Source organism: Primulina eburnea, unplaced genomic scaffold (assembly GCF_022965805.1).
Source record: "Primulina eburnea isolate SZY01 unplaced genomic scaffold, ASM2296580v1 ctg739_ERROPOS11973397, whole genome shotgun sequence".
Classification (NCBI taxonomy): domain Eukaryota; kingdom Viridiplantae; phylum Streptophyta; class Magnoliopsida; order Lamiales; family Gesneriaceae; genus Primulina; species Primulina eburnea.
The window spans coordinates 3,319,347-3,337,049 of NW_027331510.1; the positions used below are offsets into that span (position 1 = coordinate 3,319,347).

The 17,703-nt window shown below is 40.7% G+C and overlaps 2 protein-coding genes across 2 annotated transcripts; one reads left to right on the forward strand and one right to left on the reverse strand.

The window, feature by feature from the left end:
- Positions 1-781: 781 nt before the first annotated feature.
- LOC140821964 (uncharacterized) lies at positions 782-4,582 on the reverse strand. The gene is made up of 5 exons (XM_073182656.1): positions 4,239-4,582; positions 3,302-3,814; positions 2,208-2,516; positions 2,025-2,116; positions 782-1,701 (listed from the first exon to the last, which is right to left on the reverse strand). The coding sequence occupies exons 1-5, from the start codon at positions 4,335-4,337 to the stop codon at positions 963-965; spliced, it is 1,752 nt and encodes a 583-aa protein (XP_073038757.1). The 5' UTR covers positions 4,338-4,582; the 3' UTR covers positions 782-962.
- A 4,311-nt stretch (positions 4,583-8,893) lies between these two features.
- On the forward strand, positions 8,894-12,247 carry LOC140822228 (uncharacterized). The gene has a single exon (XM_073182969.1). The coding sequence runs from the start codon at positions 8,894-8,896 to the stop codon at positions 12,245-12,247; it is 3,354 nt and encodes a 1,117-aa protein (XP_073039070.1).
- Positions 12,248-17,703: the final 5,456 nt, after the last annotated feature.

The following is a 17,703-nucleotide window of genomic DNA, read 5'->3' on the forward strand; positions in this document are numbered from 1 at the left end:
AGAAAATCCTTGTATTTAAGGAAATGCAAGGATTTGATGTTAGTAATGCCTATTTTATGCAAAAGATTGGATTAGTTTTGTGCTTTTAATTTGCACATGATTAACAGAGATTTGGCTCAATTTTTGCGAAAATGGAAAAAATATTGACAAATTGAATATTGATGTACAAATATTTTCTGAATACATTAATCATATAACGATTTTGTTTGATTTGACCAAAAAATTATGGAAATTTTAAGGACTTTATGATTAATTTATTTACCACTTTATGTCGTGAATAGATCTTGTTTTAATATACTAACGAGATTTTGTTTTTATTGTGACTATTTATATATATTCACACTGTAGCACAATAATAGCAATAATTAGGAAGGGAGAGGGAGCATCGATATCAAAAAAGTTGGTTCCATCAATAACATGAAAATTGTAAATCATGAATATTTTAGCAAGAATACAAAAATAATTTGATTAATTCTAAAGCAGTATTTCTAATAGTAATAAATTTAAACAAAACAAAAATAAATCCTCAAAATGTAACTCTTAAACTTGACAAGAAATTTTTTCAGTAAATAATAATTTTAGTCAATTAATTCTATCCTCCAAATAAGTTCATACCATTAGATGATCTTAATATAAAATCTACATGTAAGAAAAATAATCCTAATATTATTTTATAAGAAAGCACGTTCGATTCTGATTTTGATCAGACAATCCAGATTGACAAATCAAAGCCAGGCTTGCACTTCTTAACGCTCTCAACGACAAAGCATAAAACTTGATGAAAATTTTTCATCTGACATCAATTGAAACTACAATAGCAACAGATTCAATCAAATCACATACAATACAAAAATCTACTGCTACATTTAGCACTATTAACTTGTCTGTTAACGAAGAATATTTAGTCGGTCTATAACTCAGACATTCTTTTCGGTTAGCAGAACTACGGTAACCAGTTAAAATCATCTATGAGAAACTGAAGAATCAAGGTGATGAAGTAGAAATTCATACAACTTCTTTCTCAAACTCTCTATTTTCTCATTGGTTCTTGCATCATAATGAAACGCACCATCCAACCACTGATCAACCCTTTTCAGGTGCCCGAGAAGGCCTATTATCTTAGAACGGTCTTCACCTCTTTTTAGCCCAAAACCATTCTTTAAAGAAACTTCCAAATAACCAAAAAACCACATACGTGAAGAAGAGAGTAAGTTTTCAGCCAAAATGGACGCTGGTTTTAATCCAGACCCTGGGAAAAATGGTTCGTGCTCAGCATTTGTTCTCTTCGTGGTAGAAAGCCGCTTTTTTGAGATAGATGATTCTTTCACTTTCAGCTCAGTTTTATTTGAGCAGTTATTAATGCAGTAGGTTTGCTTATCTTTAGGAGAATGATTCTCTGTCTTGGGTTTCACTGGAGTTTTTTCTAGCACGATGCAATGATGTTTTTCACCATTTGTAGTAGCCTTCTCATCTCCTTTTGTGTATAACGAAAATTTGGGAAGACAGGTCTCAACAGCAGCTTGAACCCATAATGATGCATTCTGTGAGTTGTATACCTCTTTTGTTTCAGAAGTTCTAGTATTCATCAGGGTACGGATGACTGAGCCAGCTTTGGTCATATGCTCGTGAAGGTCCAAAAATTTTTCCACCAACGGTTCACAAGAATCTCTCTGAGATAAATCACATAGTTCTGCAAACATGCTACACAGTAGGGGTGGAGAAATTAGTCTTAAGCTGGAAAAATAAACGTTGAAACATAAATTATACAGTATGAGAGTGCACAAGAAGTTCAGTGGGTCGAATAATTTTAAATAATTACACGTATATTTGAAGATTTTTCAATTTTTAATTTAAGATAAGGGCATCTGTCTTTAATTCCTCCTGCTGTAATAGCTGTTGGGAAAATCAGGACGGCGCATTGATAAGTAAGCTATAGCACACTAGTTTTTGGAAATCTATTCATAATGTAGCCAATTGATGAAACTGTGTTAGTTCTAACAATGCATGTGGATAAAATTGTGTACCTGATGCACTGAATGACACTTTCAAACACCGATGCTTCTTCTAATGAACGGACTGCAGAGACAAATGCAGTGTTCCTGTGGCTTTTAACTTCCTGAAAAATATCACGAATCTATAACTAAACCAGAATTTGACGGATTACAAAATATATGAGCTTTTAGAGTGTGCAGCCTGTGCGTATATACCTTTCCAAGGCCGTGGATAGAAGAAGGAAGCAAATCCCAGAATATTCTTGAATCAGACCATTTATTAGAACTTAGAACAACCTTATTCAAAAGAGAAGGAAAAGAATCACAGTCTAAAGATTTCACACTTTTTGTATTATTACGGATAGGCGGAAGTTTAGGCGAGACAACAATATTCTTGTTCTTCAGTGGTGAAATGCTTGAACCCTTTCGTAAATCTTCAAGGGAGAGTTTGTTAGTATTCTTAGTCAAAAGGTTTGGAGAGCGGATAACATTCTTGGCTCTCAGAGGAGAAATGCTTGATACATTCTGTGAGTCATCAAGTAAGACCTTATTAGCGAAGGCTTATAGAAAAGATTATAGTTAAAAAGAAGAGGATTCTAATAGGCACAGGTACAGGGATGGAAATACACACAGAAATCGCTCCCCGTGTAGATTTAAGACTATAATAGTATTCAACAGAATCATTTTTAAAAACCTATTATGGCAATGTATCTTTCTGATTGTAAATAGATGATATTCACATGTTCTATGTTCTCTATTTTCAATAGGCAGGAAGGAGCCAAGGATTAATAACGAACAATTTTTCCAGCACAAGCATGGACAAGCAGATAAAATTTTATAGATCAACCGCCATTACTTTAGAAGACCTTACCATGACAGGAGATTCAAGAAATACCCCTGTTCGGAGAGTGGAAAAAGTAAAACACACTTAAAAAACTAGCTTATTCATATTATTTGGAACATGCAGCCCATACAATCATTTCGGCATGCTAGAGTTGATGATCTACTATCAAATTTGCTTAAATCATTTTGTTTTTTTATCATGATGAGTTGAATAGAGTTTAGAACTGCGTATCAGTATATTTTTATTCAGTGACAGTTCAAATTTTCAACGAGGGGTCGATTCAAAATCACAAAAAACGAAGGATAAAAGTGAAGCCAAGTGAAAGATATAATACTCCAAATTAACTTCTTTAGCTTTAGATATTCCAAAATGAGATACTTTCTTATTATTGCAGGGAATACACCTTGTAAAACAAGAACAGATTTTCATCAAATCTGCATACATGTGGGGAAGAAATAGAACTTACGGAATCTGAGCGACTCAAATGATCCTTCGGTTTAACCTTTGATGCCCCTTTACCACCATTTTTACCGCTAGGACTCGTTTCCCATCCTTTTCGAGCCGAATCCAAGCTCAACCTCTTACTCTCCATACTGCCACTCCTTCCGTTTCCAAATGAAAGCCTTCTAACAATCCCATCTTCATTTCCCACAACTTTCTTCACATTTCTCTTTGATTTCACCTTCCTTTCCACTTTCTTGGCATTCAAAAAATCACTCGAAATCAAATCTTTTGGATCTCCAACACACGGCCGTCTCTTTGGGATCGGTTTGATACCACAAAGAACAGGGACAGGGGAACTCGGGTCAACCCGAGTAATGTAAATGAATTGTCCCAATTGAATCTTATCACTCAATATCAACTCCACATCATCGTTACATACTGATACATATGCCGAATGCAGTGAATCTGAAACCCTTAAATAGTATCCCTTGGTCTTCCATGGATCATCTTCCAGAGAAGGTACAATACTTATAACCTGATAATATGCAACTATAATCCCAGATGAATAAATTTGAAGCAGAAAACTATATTCGATTGAACAACGAAAAATATTTATATAGAACCAGTTTTATAATGTCCATGCTTCAGTGGCACAATTAAAAATCCTATTAATCACAAATTCACGATAGTAGATCTTTGACTGGTAACACCGGAGTCCACTAACCCAGGAAAAATAAACATAAAAAATTCAATCTTGACACAAACTGAAGCTATTTTCCTTAAATGAAGGGCTGACCTATCGCATCCAAAACTAGTTCAAATTTAATACATTTGTGTAGAAATCTTAATTTTGAACCAAAGAAATACATTAACCGCGGGATAAAGTTTGGGGTCGGCATTGAATACAATAAAAAAAGAACCGCCTTTATAATAGTAAAGAAAAGGTGACAGATTCATACCTGAAGAAGGGCAGAGCGGTGTTCACCAGCCACCTTGAAATCTTTGTTACCAACATTTTGCAAGAGTTTCTGCAGTATCCCAGGTGTGAGGGAAGACATTTTCTTTACACTTCAAACAGCATAAAATCAAAAGCAGATGCCTTTCAAGTAAATCCAGATGTTACTATATTATTCTCTTTAAGATTTTTTCTTCCTTTCGTCGCCATTGTAAGAAGTAGTAGTGGGACTACTGAGAAGTGAAGGGTTATTTCGGGAGGGACGAATCTCAAAGACATGGAAAGGGCCCTCTCTATGGACACGTGTCTCGTTGGGATGTGCTTTGAACGTTACATGTTACGAGGTTAGTCCACCAGTAGCAGTACATGCCCGTCTCTGTATATGTGTAATGTTTGCAGAAAAGACAAAGTAGTATACGCCAACATTTTCAGACCGATATATTGCAGCTGCACAGTACGCTTTTGTCATAGGTTTTGTTCAATTTTCACACGGATTATTTCATGCTAGCATAAGGGTAAGTACCTTAATGCTAGATCTAAGAGCCCAAAATTGATTTGGATATGTGGGGTCCATAAATTTATGTAGACCCCACATGTCCAAATCAAAATTAAACCCTTAGATGTGATGTGAGGATACTACCTTTATTCTAGCATCTCATCAACCCAATTTCACATGATTTTATTTCGATTTAAAAATATATAATCTGAATTTTGAGCTATCAGTTCGGTTTTCCACTAAAACGGTTCTATAGTTCTCATTCGATTTTTTTTTTTAATTTTTTATGTAAAACTTTTAAATCTAAAATCTAAATGAATTAAACAAATCATAATCAACTAAAAATTAATTCACTTAATATCATTTTATAAAACATAATATGAATAAAAATATAAATCAAATTAAACTTCGATTCGTTCAATTTTAACATATTATTTTATTCACTTAATATCATTTTATAAAACATATAACTCCACACATAAACTCAAAAAATGCTCCAGCAATAACTACACAAATTTTCAATGTTCGAATTTAAAATTAGAACATGAACCTAACTCAAACACAAAAACTAACTTAAGTGGAGAGGATTGTCCAAGACCATATATGTAACTCTCAGAGATTTTATTCAACCGATGTGGGACAACTAACACACCCTTTCACGTGAAGTCTACAAATGACCCAAATATGGGCAGTCCAACATATAACGGTGGAACCTAGGCTCTGATATCATGTTAAGATTGAAACTTGAACTTAACTCAACCTCAAAAGCTAGCTCAAGAAGGGAGGATTGTCCAAGTCCATATACGCAACTCCTAAAGATTTTATCTAAACGTTGTGAGACAATTAACACGAATTCTCTTTATTTCTAGTTTTTCATTCTTTGGCTTTTCGGTGTAGTTTTTCCGATAATTTATCTAGTTTATCGTTCAATTTCTAGTAGGTCTCATTGTGTTTTTATGTTCATTTTAGATTCTTTGTGATTTTATAAATACAATGATCATGGTATGAATTTTCATTAGCCTCGATCATACAAAGAAGTGACTAATAGTGGCTTCAGGGAGTAAATGTTAGTCCAGACTCTCGGGGCCACAATCATATGAGGAGTTGAAAGACGGAGATCATTGTAAGCGTCATAGTTCATTTAATCATGTGACGAAATGTTATGCTTTTTAAAATATTTTGCAAGAGAGAATCACAAGGAAATGCCAAATTCTCCTCCAAAGGAGAAAGCAATAGTTATCTATGAAGATGCCACAAATTTGTGGTCATTGTTAGATAATGAAAGAAAATGGAAGCATATTACTTTAGGAGTGAGTCTTATGTGAGACCGTCTCACGGATCTTATTCTGTGAGACGGGTCAACCCTACCCATATTCACAATAAAAAGTAATACTCTTAGCATAAAAAATAATACTTGTTCATAGATGACCCAAATAAAAGATCCGTCTCACAACTACGATCCATGAGATCGTCTCACACAAGTTTTTGTCTTACTTTAGAGAGAAAAACAAAGAATCGTTGGATTTCAAAATAACAAATCTTTGAGACTCATGCTGGTGAAATCATGAGAAAGACAACATATCCATTCGTAACTGTTCTAGAAATGTTGGACTCATAGCCAGTGAGTCTCTCAACCAAAAAATAGAAAAAGTAAACTTTATGTTATTAAATTATTTAATTCTCCAACCATTTTCGTCAATTAATTTCCATTAATGACTTTGGTCCATAACCTGCGTGGCTTTCCTACCAATCTTCACCAATTTACCATGATATATATATATAATTCGATTTCTGGCACCTGTAATCCAACTCCACTTAATTAATTTAATAACTTTGATACTATTAATTATTTGTATTGTATTAAATTTAAAGTAACTGTGAGGGCCGCTCATCTCTAAGCTTTTCTATAATTAATTGCTAAACTTTGGCTGTCTGGCATAGATGCATTATATAATCTACATAAATATATTATAAATTAATTATAATATATATAATATATGTACAAGGGGTCGCCAATGACCTAAATATATGCGTATATATCGTCCCTAATGTGAAAATATATATACTTTGATTTCCCCCGCTCTTTTGAATAAAAAAAGATTCTTTGATTTTTGTGTTATTGGGGAAAATAATCATTTGTGTACAAAGTTATCTTATAAAATATACTTCAAATTTTAATTTATTCAAGTAACAACCACCCTACATTTCGTCATACGGGCCGGGGGCCGACTCTAGCTATTTTCGTAGCCCCAAAATTTAAAAACATTCGCCTAATAGTGATGTGTGCCTGATTATATATATATATATATATATATATATATTATGTTGTTTATCAACTTTGTCCGTCATTGAAGTGACATTCATATATTGGATGTGATGAAACATATCAAAATTAGAGTAGGTCTATTGTAAGATGGTCTCACGAATCTTTATCTGTGAGACGGGTCAACCTTATCGATATTCATAATAAAAAGTAATACTCTTAGCATAAAAAGTAATACTTTTTCAAGGATGACCCAAATAAGATATATGTCTCACAGAATACGACCCGTGAGACCGTCTCACACAAATTTCTGCCTCAAAATTGTGTATTCACCCAAATGATGGACAATGTAGAATATAATAAACCATCTATATACATACTTTCTATATAAAAGCATTCATATTCACGATACAGTACAATCCACAAGATCAAGCAAAGCCCTGCTCCCTTCAGCCATCTCAAAATGCAATCCAAAAACTTCAACAATTATCAGATCAACTATATGTGGGACACTTACAGTTCATCTCCTCAGCCACATCTACTTTTTCATCTATTGCTTTTCTTTCTCATTGTCATCGTGTTCTTGAGAATTACTTCATACATCAACTCCTTCTTCGAAGGGTTGTTCGATCAAATAAAGATGATCTTGATAGTGTCGCCGTTGCTGTTTTTATTGGTTCTGCACTTGAACTCAATCTTCCAAACATCCCTCGTCTACGTGACCCGACTAAACCAAGATTCTGTTCACGGAGGCAGCTGCACGCCATGGGGAGCTGGGCTGCTGATGGTTCTTCTTTTCTTCTTGATTTCGTACTAGCATGGTATTTTTAGAAAGGGTGGTTAATTTGACTTCGTTTAGTGAATGTCGATTTGGTTCGAAATTTTTAATTGTGTACATAATATATACTGTCTTAATGAAACATATATATGTAATGTAATTATGGTCACGCGCGCATTCTCTCTCTTTTTGCAACAAAATCGAGGTTCGATTTTAGATTTCAAATCGAATGTATTTAAATAAATATATGAACAAAGTATTCTATCTTGTAAAAGTGTCTTATGTTGATTGAAAAACATTGCGATTAATCGCATATTTTATATTGAAAGAGAACTTGCTTAATATTCAAGATATTAAAGAACTGTGCTAGCCTAATCGAGGGGCCTGGTCATGGTATTTGGCTATTGATACCCCTAGTAGGATCCGGGTCATAGTCAGGGTCGATTTCAGGAGTATCCGGGTATAACTCCTCTTCCCGGATGGTATAACTCCTCTTCCCGGATGGATTGGTGTTGTACGCAATTCTTTATTATTTACCCGGGCTCTCATAGAGTTGGTCGGGTGCTTCTCCCCTGACCGGGTAGTGTTTTCCAGTTGCATATCCACTTTGGCAACCTCGAAAATAGCGTTACCTCGACAAGTGAGCCACACTTGAGTATAATCATTACATGCCATCTAATCTGCCAGAGCAACTTGGGCTTGGAGTGTCCGAGAAGTCATCAGAAGCTAGGAAGGTAAACCGACTTAGTAGATGTCACGGAAATCGAGGAAACTACCCATTCCTCCCCTATAAATAGCAGGTATTAAATTCATTTAAGAGAGAGACTCTTTGAACTAAAAAGTATTGTTCACATATATTCGCATATATATTGCTTAATTTCTTCTTTGCCTGCTGATTTAAGCATCGGAGTGGTCACGTCGGACACCCCTCCGGCGCCCATTCACGAGTTCATCTTCTTGTTTGCAGGTCAAGATTGAAGCCATATACCTTGTTCATTTTCCTAAACAACACTACAAATACTTGATTCGATCCGGTGGAGCACCCGACCCTGCTCATCTATTTCGCCTGGATCGCATCATTGGCGCCGTCTGTGGGAAATATACTGAATTCAAGACGTTGATATGGCTCGTACAAGAAGAACCGATCAGGGTGATCCTCATGCCCAGGGGGATGGGGGACAGACTTCGAGACAAGACAATGTCAATAATACTGGGCCAAACATTACCCTGACCCCTGAGGAGTTAAAAAGAATGATGGCTGATGCCGTCGCGTTATATGCAGCTGGAAAGGAGGTCTCTCGACCTGTTACACCACCCGGTGATAAACAGGGTGATAAACAAGGACATGAAGAGGAGCAAGAACAGGAGAGGAGGGAAAAGGAAGTAACAGGGGAAGATGAGGAGTCTAGCGCCGGATCCAAATCTCCTACCATGGCAGAGGAATTGTCAAATTTACGGCAGAAGATGAAGGTCCTCGAAGGACAGTTGGAAGAACGAAGCGTTGCCCGAACAATCTTGAGAGGATGTCCGTTCGCAGACATCATAGTCCGGGAACCTCTTCCCGGGAATTTCAAGTCCGCCAAAGTAAAAGATTATGATGGCAACGCTGACCCAGAGGAACACTTGGCCAGATTTGAAAATACGGCCATGTTGCATTGCTACACTGACCGAATTAAGTGTAAAGTATTCCTAACGACGTTGGTGGATTCAGCTCAGAGGTGGTTCGAAGGCCTGGCATCCCAGAGTATTAACTCCTTTCAGGATTTCCAGAGGGTGTTTTTACACCATTTCAGTAGCAGCAAGAAGTACAAAAAGACTGCTTTTAGTCTTTTTGAGGTGAAGCAGAGTCCCGAGGAGAGTTTGCGGGCTTACATCAAAAGGTTCAACAGAGTGGCTCTAGACGTCCCATCTTGTGCCACCGAGACCAAGACTACTGCCTTCACCCAGGGTCTGAGAGAGGGTGAATTCTTTAAATCGCTAACCAAAAAAGTGCCCGGGGATTTTGAGGATCTGTTATCCCGGGCAGAGAAGTACATAAATATGGAGGAAGCCCAGAAACAGAAGAGGGAAGCAGTGAGGAAAGAAAGGGGAGACCGGGTATCCAAACCCGAGAAGAGGGGACAGAAGAGGGGCAATCCAGGGCATTTCTCTCATCATGTGCCTCTGAAGATTGCCCGAGAGAGGGAGGTGCAGGAGTGTAGTAGGGATTTAGCTCCGGATCATCAACTGGCTCGGCCAGAGAAGACAGGATTTTGTGCGCTTCACAAATTAGGCTATCATAATACTGAGGATTGCAAAGTTCTAAAGGGAAATTATGTTGCGCCTTCCTTCCCAAAGCCCACTATCAATACTCAAATGTCTAGGGTGCCGCCGTGGGCATCCCGACAGCCCGGATCTAGTTCTCAGAAAGGAGGTGTGAGAAACAACTCTAGAACCGAGCCCGGAAGAAGAAGGGGGCCTGAACCTGAGCAGAGAAAGAAGTCACCCCCCGTTGTAGGGACAATTAAAATGATATCCGGAGGCTCTACTGACGGAGACTCCAATCGGGCAAGGAAGTCAAGAAGTAGGAAAGAGTGCTTGGAGGTGGAAGGAATGAGGGGCAATGAGGCAGTCATCAGTTTCGGCCCGGAAGACCTGAAAGGGGTGAATCTACCCCACAACGATGCCTTGGTGATCCAAGCCCGGGTGGCGAATTATGACATTCTGCGGGTTTTCGTAGATTCAGGCAGTTCTGTGAATGTAATTTTCCAAGATGCTTTTGAGCAGATGGACTTACAGGGCTATCACCTGGAAACAGTGGAAACTGCTCTTTTTGGTTTCGCCGGACACATGGTTTATCCAGAGGGGGAGATTATTTTGCCGCTGACTCTGGGCTCTCACGATCTAAAGAAAACAGTGATGACTTCTTTCACTGTGGTGAACTCCCCGTCATCATATAACATTATCCTGGGGAGGCCGGCTATGAATGAGTTAAGGGCTGTAGCGTCTACCTACCACCAGAAAATAAAATTTCCTGTGGGAGCAAGGGTAGGAGAAGTTCGGGGAGATCAACCCTCTTCTCGAAAGTGTTATGTAGAAGCGGTCCGGGCGGATCGGAGCAGATTTAAGAGGGAGGGGAAGAGAGTTAGGACAGGAGAAAGAATAGTGGAGGAAGGGGAGATCCACTTTGTGGCAGAAGAAGAGCAGGAGGCGGTGGAAGTGGGGCCGGGACAGCAAATCCGGGTGGCTCGGGATCTCAGCATGACCACCCGGGTAAGTTTAATTAAGTGTTTAAAAACTAACATTCACGTATTTGCCTGGTCCCAGCAGGAGCTTACGGGGATTTCTCCCCTTATATCGGAGCATCATTTGAACATCATCCCGGGATCTCACCCCGTGAAGCAAAAAAAGAGGCATTTTGGTCCTGAAAAGGACAGGGTCATATCCGAACAAATAAAGGAGCTCCTGAAGGCAGGGCACATTCGGGAGATTCAATTCCCTACGTGGCTTTCCAATGTGGTTTTAGTACCTAAATCCACTGGCAAATGGCGCATGTGCGTAGATTTTCGTGATCTAAACAAAGCATGCCCCAAAGATCATTATCCACTGCCCCGGATTGACCAGCTGGTAGATTCCACTTCTGGTTATGAGCTGCTGAGCTTTATGGATGCGTACCAGGGGTATCATCAAATTCCCCTGGCCAAAAAAGATCAAGATAAGGCCAGTTTCGTCACCTCGGGAGGTACATTTTGTTATGTTGTAATGCCTTTCGGGTTGAAAAATGCAGGGGCCACCTATCAGCGTCTTATGGATAAAGTATTCGAGAAGCAGCTGGGGCGGAACGTAGAGGTCTATGTGGATGATATCTTAAGCAAGACCTGGGAGGTCACTACTTTTATTGATGATCTGGAGGAAACTTTTGCCACCCTCATGCAATATGGGATCAAGCTTAACCCGGCCAAATGTATTTTTGGCGTAAAGAGTGGCAAATTCTTGGGATTCATGGTCACAGATCGGGGAATTGAGGTAAATCCAGAGAAGGTGAAGTCTGTCTTATGTATGCCTTCCCCCCAATCTGTAAAAGAAGTACAAAAACTAACAGGAAGGATTGCTTCCCTTTCTCGATTTATATCCCGATCAGCACACCGAAGTTATCCTTTCTTTCAAATCTTGAGAAAGGCCCAGCAATTCGGGTGGAACGATAAATGTGAACAAGCCTTCCAGGACTTGAAAGCCCATCTTGCAGAGCTCCCGGTATTAGTAAAGCCCGAGCCCGGGGAAAAATTATTCCTATATTTATCCTCTACAGAGCATGCTGTCAGTTCAGTGTTGATCAAAGAGGAAGGCTCTGATCAGAAGCCTATTTATTACGTCAGCCACGCCCTAAGAGGGCCCGAACTCCGGTATACAGAGGTAGAGAAGATTGCATTGGCTTTAATCGTAACTTCCCGGAAGCTAAGACCGTGTAGTAGCCCAAATCCCAAATTGGGTAATTAACGGATTAATGGTGATTAAGAAGGTTTAATGTGTAATTTTGACCAAGTCATGATCGGACGGACCGAAGATGGTTCGGAAGCACCGAAGAGTTCGTAAGGTCCGAAGTGAGTTCGGTGGATCCGATCATTAGGTGTCAAGAGTTGATCGACACGTGGGAGTTCGGAAGGTCCGAAGTGGGTTCGGTGGATCCGATCATGAGGTGTCAAGAGCAGCTGGACACGTGCATGTTCGGACGGTCCGAAGTGTATGATCGGAGGATCCGATCTTGAGCTGTCAAGAGCCAATGGACACGTAGCGTTCGGACGTTCCGAAGTGGTGTTCGGAGGATCCGAACATGGCCTATAAATAGTGGTCGGATTTCCTCATTTTGACTCGCCAATTCAGAGAATTCCATAGCATTTCAGTCGTTTCTGACAGGTTCTAGTCTTGTTCCGAGATTTGGGCACTAGCGGGGAGCTGCTGGTCTTGTAGCAGAGCTGTGCTCTAGTTGGGAGCTAGCGGCATCAGCGGGCTAGCGACGGACGAAGGTTTGGAATTTTATCAGTATTTATCTCAGGATTATCTAGTTAAGTCTGGTAGATAAGTTTAGTGATGGTTTTCACTTGATGAATAGGCTTGGATTAGACCTGTTGTCTGGTTGTTCCAGTGAATTAGGATTGCTGTGATAGAGGTACGAAAGTACTATCCGAGATATCCTGGTTGAGTATACATTCTTATATGTGTTGCATGATTATGTGGTGCATTGATATATGTCATATGATGCATGCTATTATGTCACGTTTATTACTGCACGTTGCATTTCATGTTGAGCCGTATTCTCCTTCGAGATAGCCTTTACTGTTGAGCTGTATCTCTTTCGAGATAAGCTATATCTTGGGACCGCTCAGCCCTGTCTTGTGGACGCATGGACACCGAGAGTACACAGTGGCCGACGGGTCGGGAGGGCTTCGGTGGTCCGGGACATTTTAGGTCCACGTCTGTCTTGTAGTGGATGCAGTGACCCAGAGGTTGGACCGCGCGGCACTATCCACTTGGCGCCTCTAGACTGAGCATTTTGAGATCCTTTGTGATTCCTGTTTCTTGACTACCCTGGTATCATATCATAGCATGTGCATTTCATATAGGTCTGTATACTCATACTTTTGTACTGGGCGTTCTTATCGCTCACGTCCTCGATTTTGTTTATTCTTGGACACCCCATTCCCACGGGGCAGGCCTCAGGTTGGACAGCTCAGGAGGAGCAGGAGGAGGACGTTGAGTAGCTGGTTGGTTTAGTTTATCGGTATTGTTTTGATTTCGATATGGTTGTATTGGGTATTTCATTTTGAGTTAGTCTAGACTTCGATTTCGATTGGGTGTATAACCACTATTGTTGTTGACTTTTCCGCTGTTATCTCTGATTATTGTTAATTAGGTTAATTGCATGCTTAGTTTTTGATTAGTAGGTGATTCTGGATCGGGTCACTACATTTATGGTATCAGAGCATGCATACGATTTTGGGATATAGATTTCTGTTTTGGGATTTCCGTTGACCAATTTACTAGTTTCCCCATTCTATTGTTGTAGCAATGGCTGACCACTTTGGTGATGAGAGTAGTCAGGGAAGTGTAGGTCGTTGGGGTGACCAGGACGATTTGTTAAGCGTCATAAGTTACCGCATGTTTCTCTAGACGTCATTCTTTCTGTTTCTACTCCGATGGGTCATTCGGTGTTAGCTAAGCGTCTAGTGATGGGTTGTCCCTTAGATTTTGAGGGTAATGATGTTGTTATTTTCGTTTTGTTCATTCTCTTGCCTAGATTTCGAGGACGAAATGGTTTTAAGGGGGGGAGAATGTAGTAGCCCAAATCCCAAATTGGGTAATTAACGGATTAATGGTGATTAAGAAGGTTTAATGTGTAATTTTGACCAAGTCATGATCGGACGGACCGAAGATGGTTCGGAAGCACCGAAGAGTTCGTAAGGTCCGAAGTGAGTTCGGTGGATCCGATCATTAGGTGTCAAGAGTTGATCGACACGTGGGAGTTCGGAAGGTCCGAAGTGGGTTCGGTGGATCCGATCATGAGGTGTCAAGAGCAGCTGGACACGTGCATGTTCGGACGGTCCGAAGTGTATGATCGGAGGATCCGATCTTGAGCTGTCAAGAGCCAATGGACACGTAGCGTTCGGACGTTCCGAAGTGGTGTTCGGAGGATCCGAACATGGCCTATAAATAGTGGTCGGATTTCCTCATTTTGACTCGCCAATTCAGAGAATTCCATAGCATTTCAGTCGTTTCTGACAGGTTCTAGTCTTGTTCCGAGATTTGGGCACTAGCGGGGAGCTGCTGGTCTTGTAGCAGAGCTGTGCTCTAGTTGGGAGCTAGCGGCATCAGCGGGCTAGCGACGGACGAAGGTTTGGAATTTTATCAGTATTTATCTCAGGATTATCTAGTTAAGTCTGGTAGATAAGTTTAGTGATGGTTTTCACTTGATGAATAGGCTTGGATTAGACCTGTTGTCTGGTTGTTCCAGTGAATTAGGATTGCTGTGATAGAGGTACGAAAGTATTATCCGAGATATCCTGGTTGAGTATACATTCTTATATGTGTTGCATGATTATGTGGTGCATTGATATATGTCATATGATGCATGCTATTATGTCACGTTTATTACTGCACGTTGCATTTCATGTTGAGCCGTATTCTCCTTCGAGATAGCCTTTACTGTTGAGCTGTATCTCTTTCGAGATAAGCTATATCTTGGGACCGCTCAGCCCTGTCTTGTGGACGCATGGACACCGAGAGTACACAGTGGCCGACGGGTCGGGAGGGCTTCGGTGGTCCGGGACATTTTAGGTCCACGTCTGTCTTGTAGTGGATGCAGTGACCCAGAGGTTGGACCGCGCGGCACTATCCACTTGGCGCCTCTAGACTGAGCATTTTGAGATCCTTTGTGATTCCTGTTTCTTGACTACCCTGGTATCATATCATAGCATGTGCATTTCATATAGGTCTGTATACTCATACTTTTGTACTGGGCGTTCTTATCGCTCACGTCCTCGGTTTTGTTTATTCTTGGACACCCCATTCCCACGGGGCAGGCCTCAGGTTGGACAGCTCAGGAGGAGCAGGAGGAGGACGTTGAGTAGCTGGTTGGTTTAGTTTATCGGTATTGTTTTGATTTCGATATGGTTGTATTGGGTATTTCATTTTGAGTTAGTCTAGACTTCGATTTCGATTGGGTGTATAACCACTATTGTTGTTGACTTTTCCGCTGTTATCTCTGATTATTGTTAATTAGGTTAATTGCATGCTTAGTTTTTGATTAGTAGGTGATTCTGGATCGGGTCACTACAGACCGTACTTCTTATCACATCAAATAGTGGTTCTTACCAACAGCCCTCTTGGTAAAATCATGACTCATGCTGAGGTATCTGGGCGAATGATTAAGTGGACTGTGGAATTGGGGGAGTACGATATCGAATATAAACCACGAGTGGCTATCAAGGCACAAGCTTTGTCAGACTTCTTGTCTGAGATGATCCAGCCCAGTGAAGAGGAAGTGTGGAAAGTTTTTGTAGATGGGGCGTCTAGCCTGGCAGGGTGCGGAGTAGGAGTCGTGATGATATCTCCCCCGGGAGAAAAAATCAAATTGGCAATAAGGATTGATTCCCGAGTAACTAATAATGAGGCCGAGTACGAGGCTGTGCTAGCTGGAATTCGAGCTGCTCGGGAAGTCGGGGCTTCCCGAATAATTATATATTCTGATTCACAGCTTGTCACTCAGCAGATAAGGGGTGTCTACGAAGCCAAAGATGACAGGATGCTGAAATATTTACAGCTTATCAAAACACGAGCGGAGGGCTTTTCGGATTGGAGTATCGAACAGATACCCCGAGAGGAGAACAGCGAGGCGGATATTCTGGCAAAAATGGCTGCCTCCCTAAGTGAAGTAAGTACCCGAGAAGTGTTGCACGTCTCCCGTTTGATCCTCTCGACCGACGAAGGAAGAGCCCCCGATCCAGAAAACTCTTGGATGACGCCCTTAATCAGATTTATTGAAAAGGGTGCACTACCCGAGGACAGAGGTCAAGCCCAGAAGATTAAGAGACAGGCTTCCAGGTTTGTTTTCTTAAACTCAATCTTGTATAAAAGATCATTCCAGGGGCCTCTCTTAAAATGCTTACCTGAAGAGGAGGTAGATTATGTACTCCGGGAGATTCATGAAGGATGCTGCGCAGAGCACCTTGGAGGAATGTCTCTAGCTCGAAAAACCATGCTTGCCGGGTTTTGGTGGCCAACTCTTAACCGAGATGCCACCCAGATAGTTCAAGCTTGTCAGAGCTGTCAACATCACGCAAATTTTAAGCACAGCCCGGCCACTCTCATGAAGCCCATCTGGGCGTCTTGCCCTTTCGATCAATGGGGTATGGATATTGTGGGTCCCTTCCCAACTGCTCGGGCTCAGAAGAAATTTTTATTAGTAGCAGTGGATTACTTTTCCAAGTGGGTTGAAGCCGAGCCCTTAGCCCGAATTACCGAGCAGGAAATGTTGAAATTTCTGTGGAAGAATATTGTATGCCGATTTGGGGTGCCCAGAAGACTAATCTCGGACAATGGCAGACAATTCCAGGGCAAAGAAATTATGTTGTGGTGCCAGGAAATGAAGATTATTCAATCTTTTACCTCTGTTGCATATCCACAAGCTAACGGTCAAACAGAGGTTGTCAATAGAATCATTGTGCAAGCACTAAAGACCAGATTACAAGGTAAAGGAAAAGATTGGGTGGAAGAATTGCCTAGTGTTCTCTGGGCTTATCGGACTACTCCCCGGGCACCTACTCAAGAAACTCCTTTCAGCTTAGTGTATGGTTCTGAGGCAGTCCTTCCCGTAGAGATCGGAATGACTTCTTCTCGGGTAGAAGCTTACCCAAGCAGCAATGATCAGGCCAGGGCTATGGAATTGGATCTGATAGAAGAAAAGAGAGATCGAGCATGCATCCGAATGGAAGCATATAAGAATCGGATTATGAAATCATATAACAAAAGGGTCCGGATCCGAAATTTCCAAATAGGAGATCTCGTCATGAAAAAGGTCAATCCTGCTGGGGAAGTCGGAAAGTTAGAAGCCAGGTGGGAAGGACCTTACAAGATTACTCGAAAAGTCAGTTCGGGATCTTTCTATTTAGAAGATGCACAAGGGCGTTCCCTCAAGAGACCTTGGAATGTATTTAATTTAAAACAGTATTATGCTTAAATGGATGTATTGATTGAAGATATAATGGAAGATATATTTTTCTCAGAAGTGTTCTATTATTTCTTACATCTTAAGTTCGACGAATACTAATCTTAAAAGCCCAGGGCACTACACCCTGGCTCGGGGCCACACACCTCGACCATTCCAAGTCCCGGGACATGCTCCCCGGCCCAAGGCTCCGCACCTTGGTTCTTAAAAGCCCAGGGCACTACACCCTGGC

Excerpts from the sequence above, each read along its gene's own strand:
- LOC140821964 (XM_073182656.1), bottom strand. The coding sequence starts at position 4,337 with ATGTCTTCCCTCACACCTGGGATACTGCAGAAACTCTTGCAAAATGTT. Across the intron at positions 2,517-3,301 it reads ATTTGAGTCGCTCAGATTCC|AATGTATCAAGCATTTCTCC; the intron begins GTAAGTTCTATT and ends GATGACTCACAG. Across the intron at positions 1,702-2,024 it reads AGTGTCATTCAGTGCATCAG|CATGTTTGCAGAACTATGTG; the intron begins GTACACAATTTT and ends CCTACTGTGTAG.
- LOC140822228 (XM_073182969.1), top strand. The coding sequence starts at position 8,894 with ATGGCTCGTACAAGAAGAACCGATCAGGGTGATCCTCATGCCCAGGGG.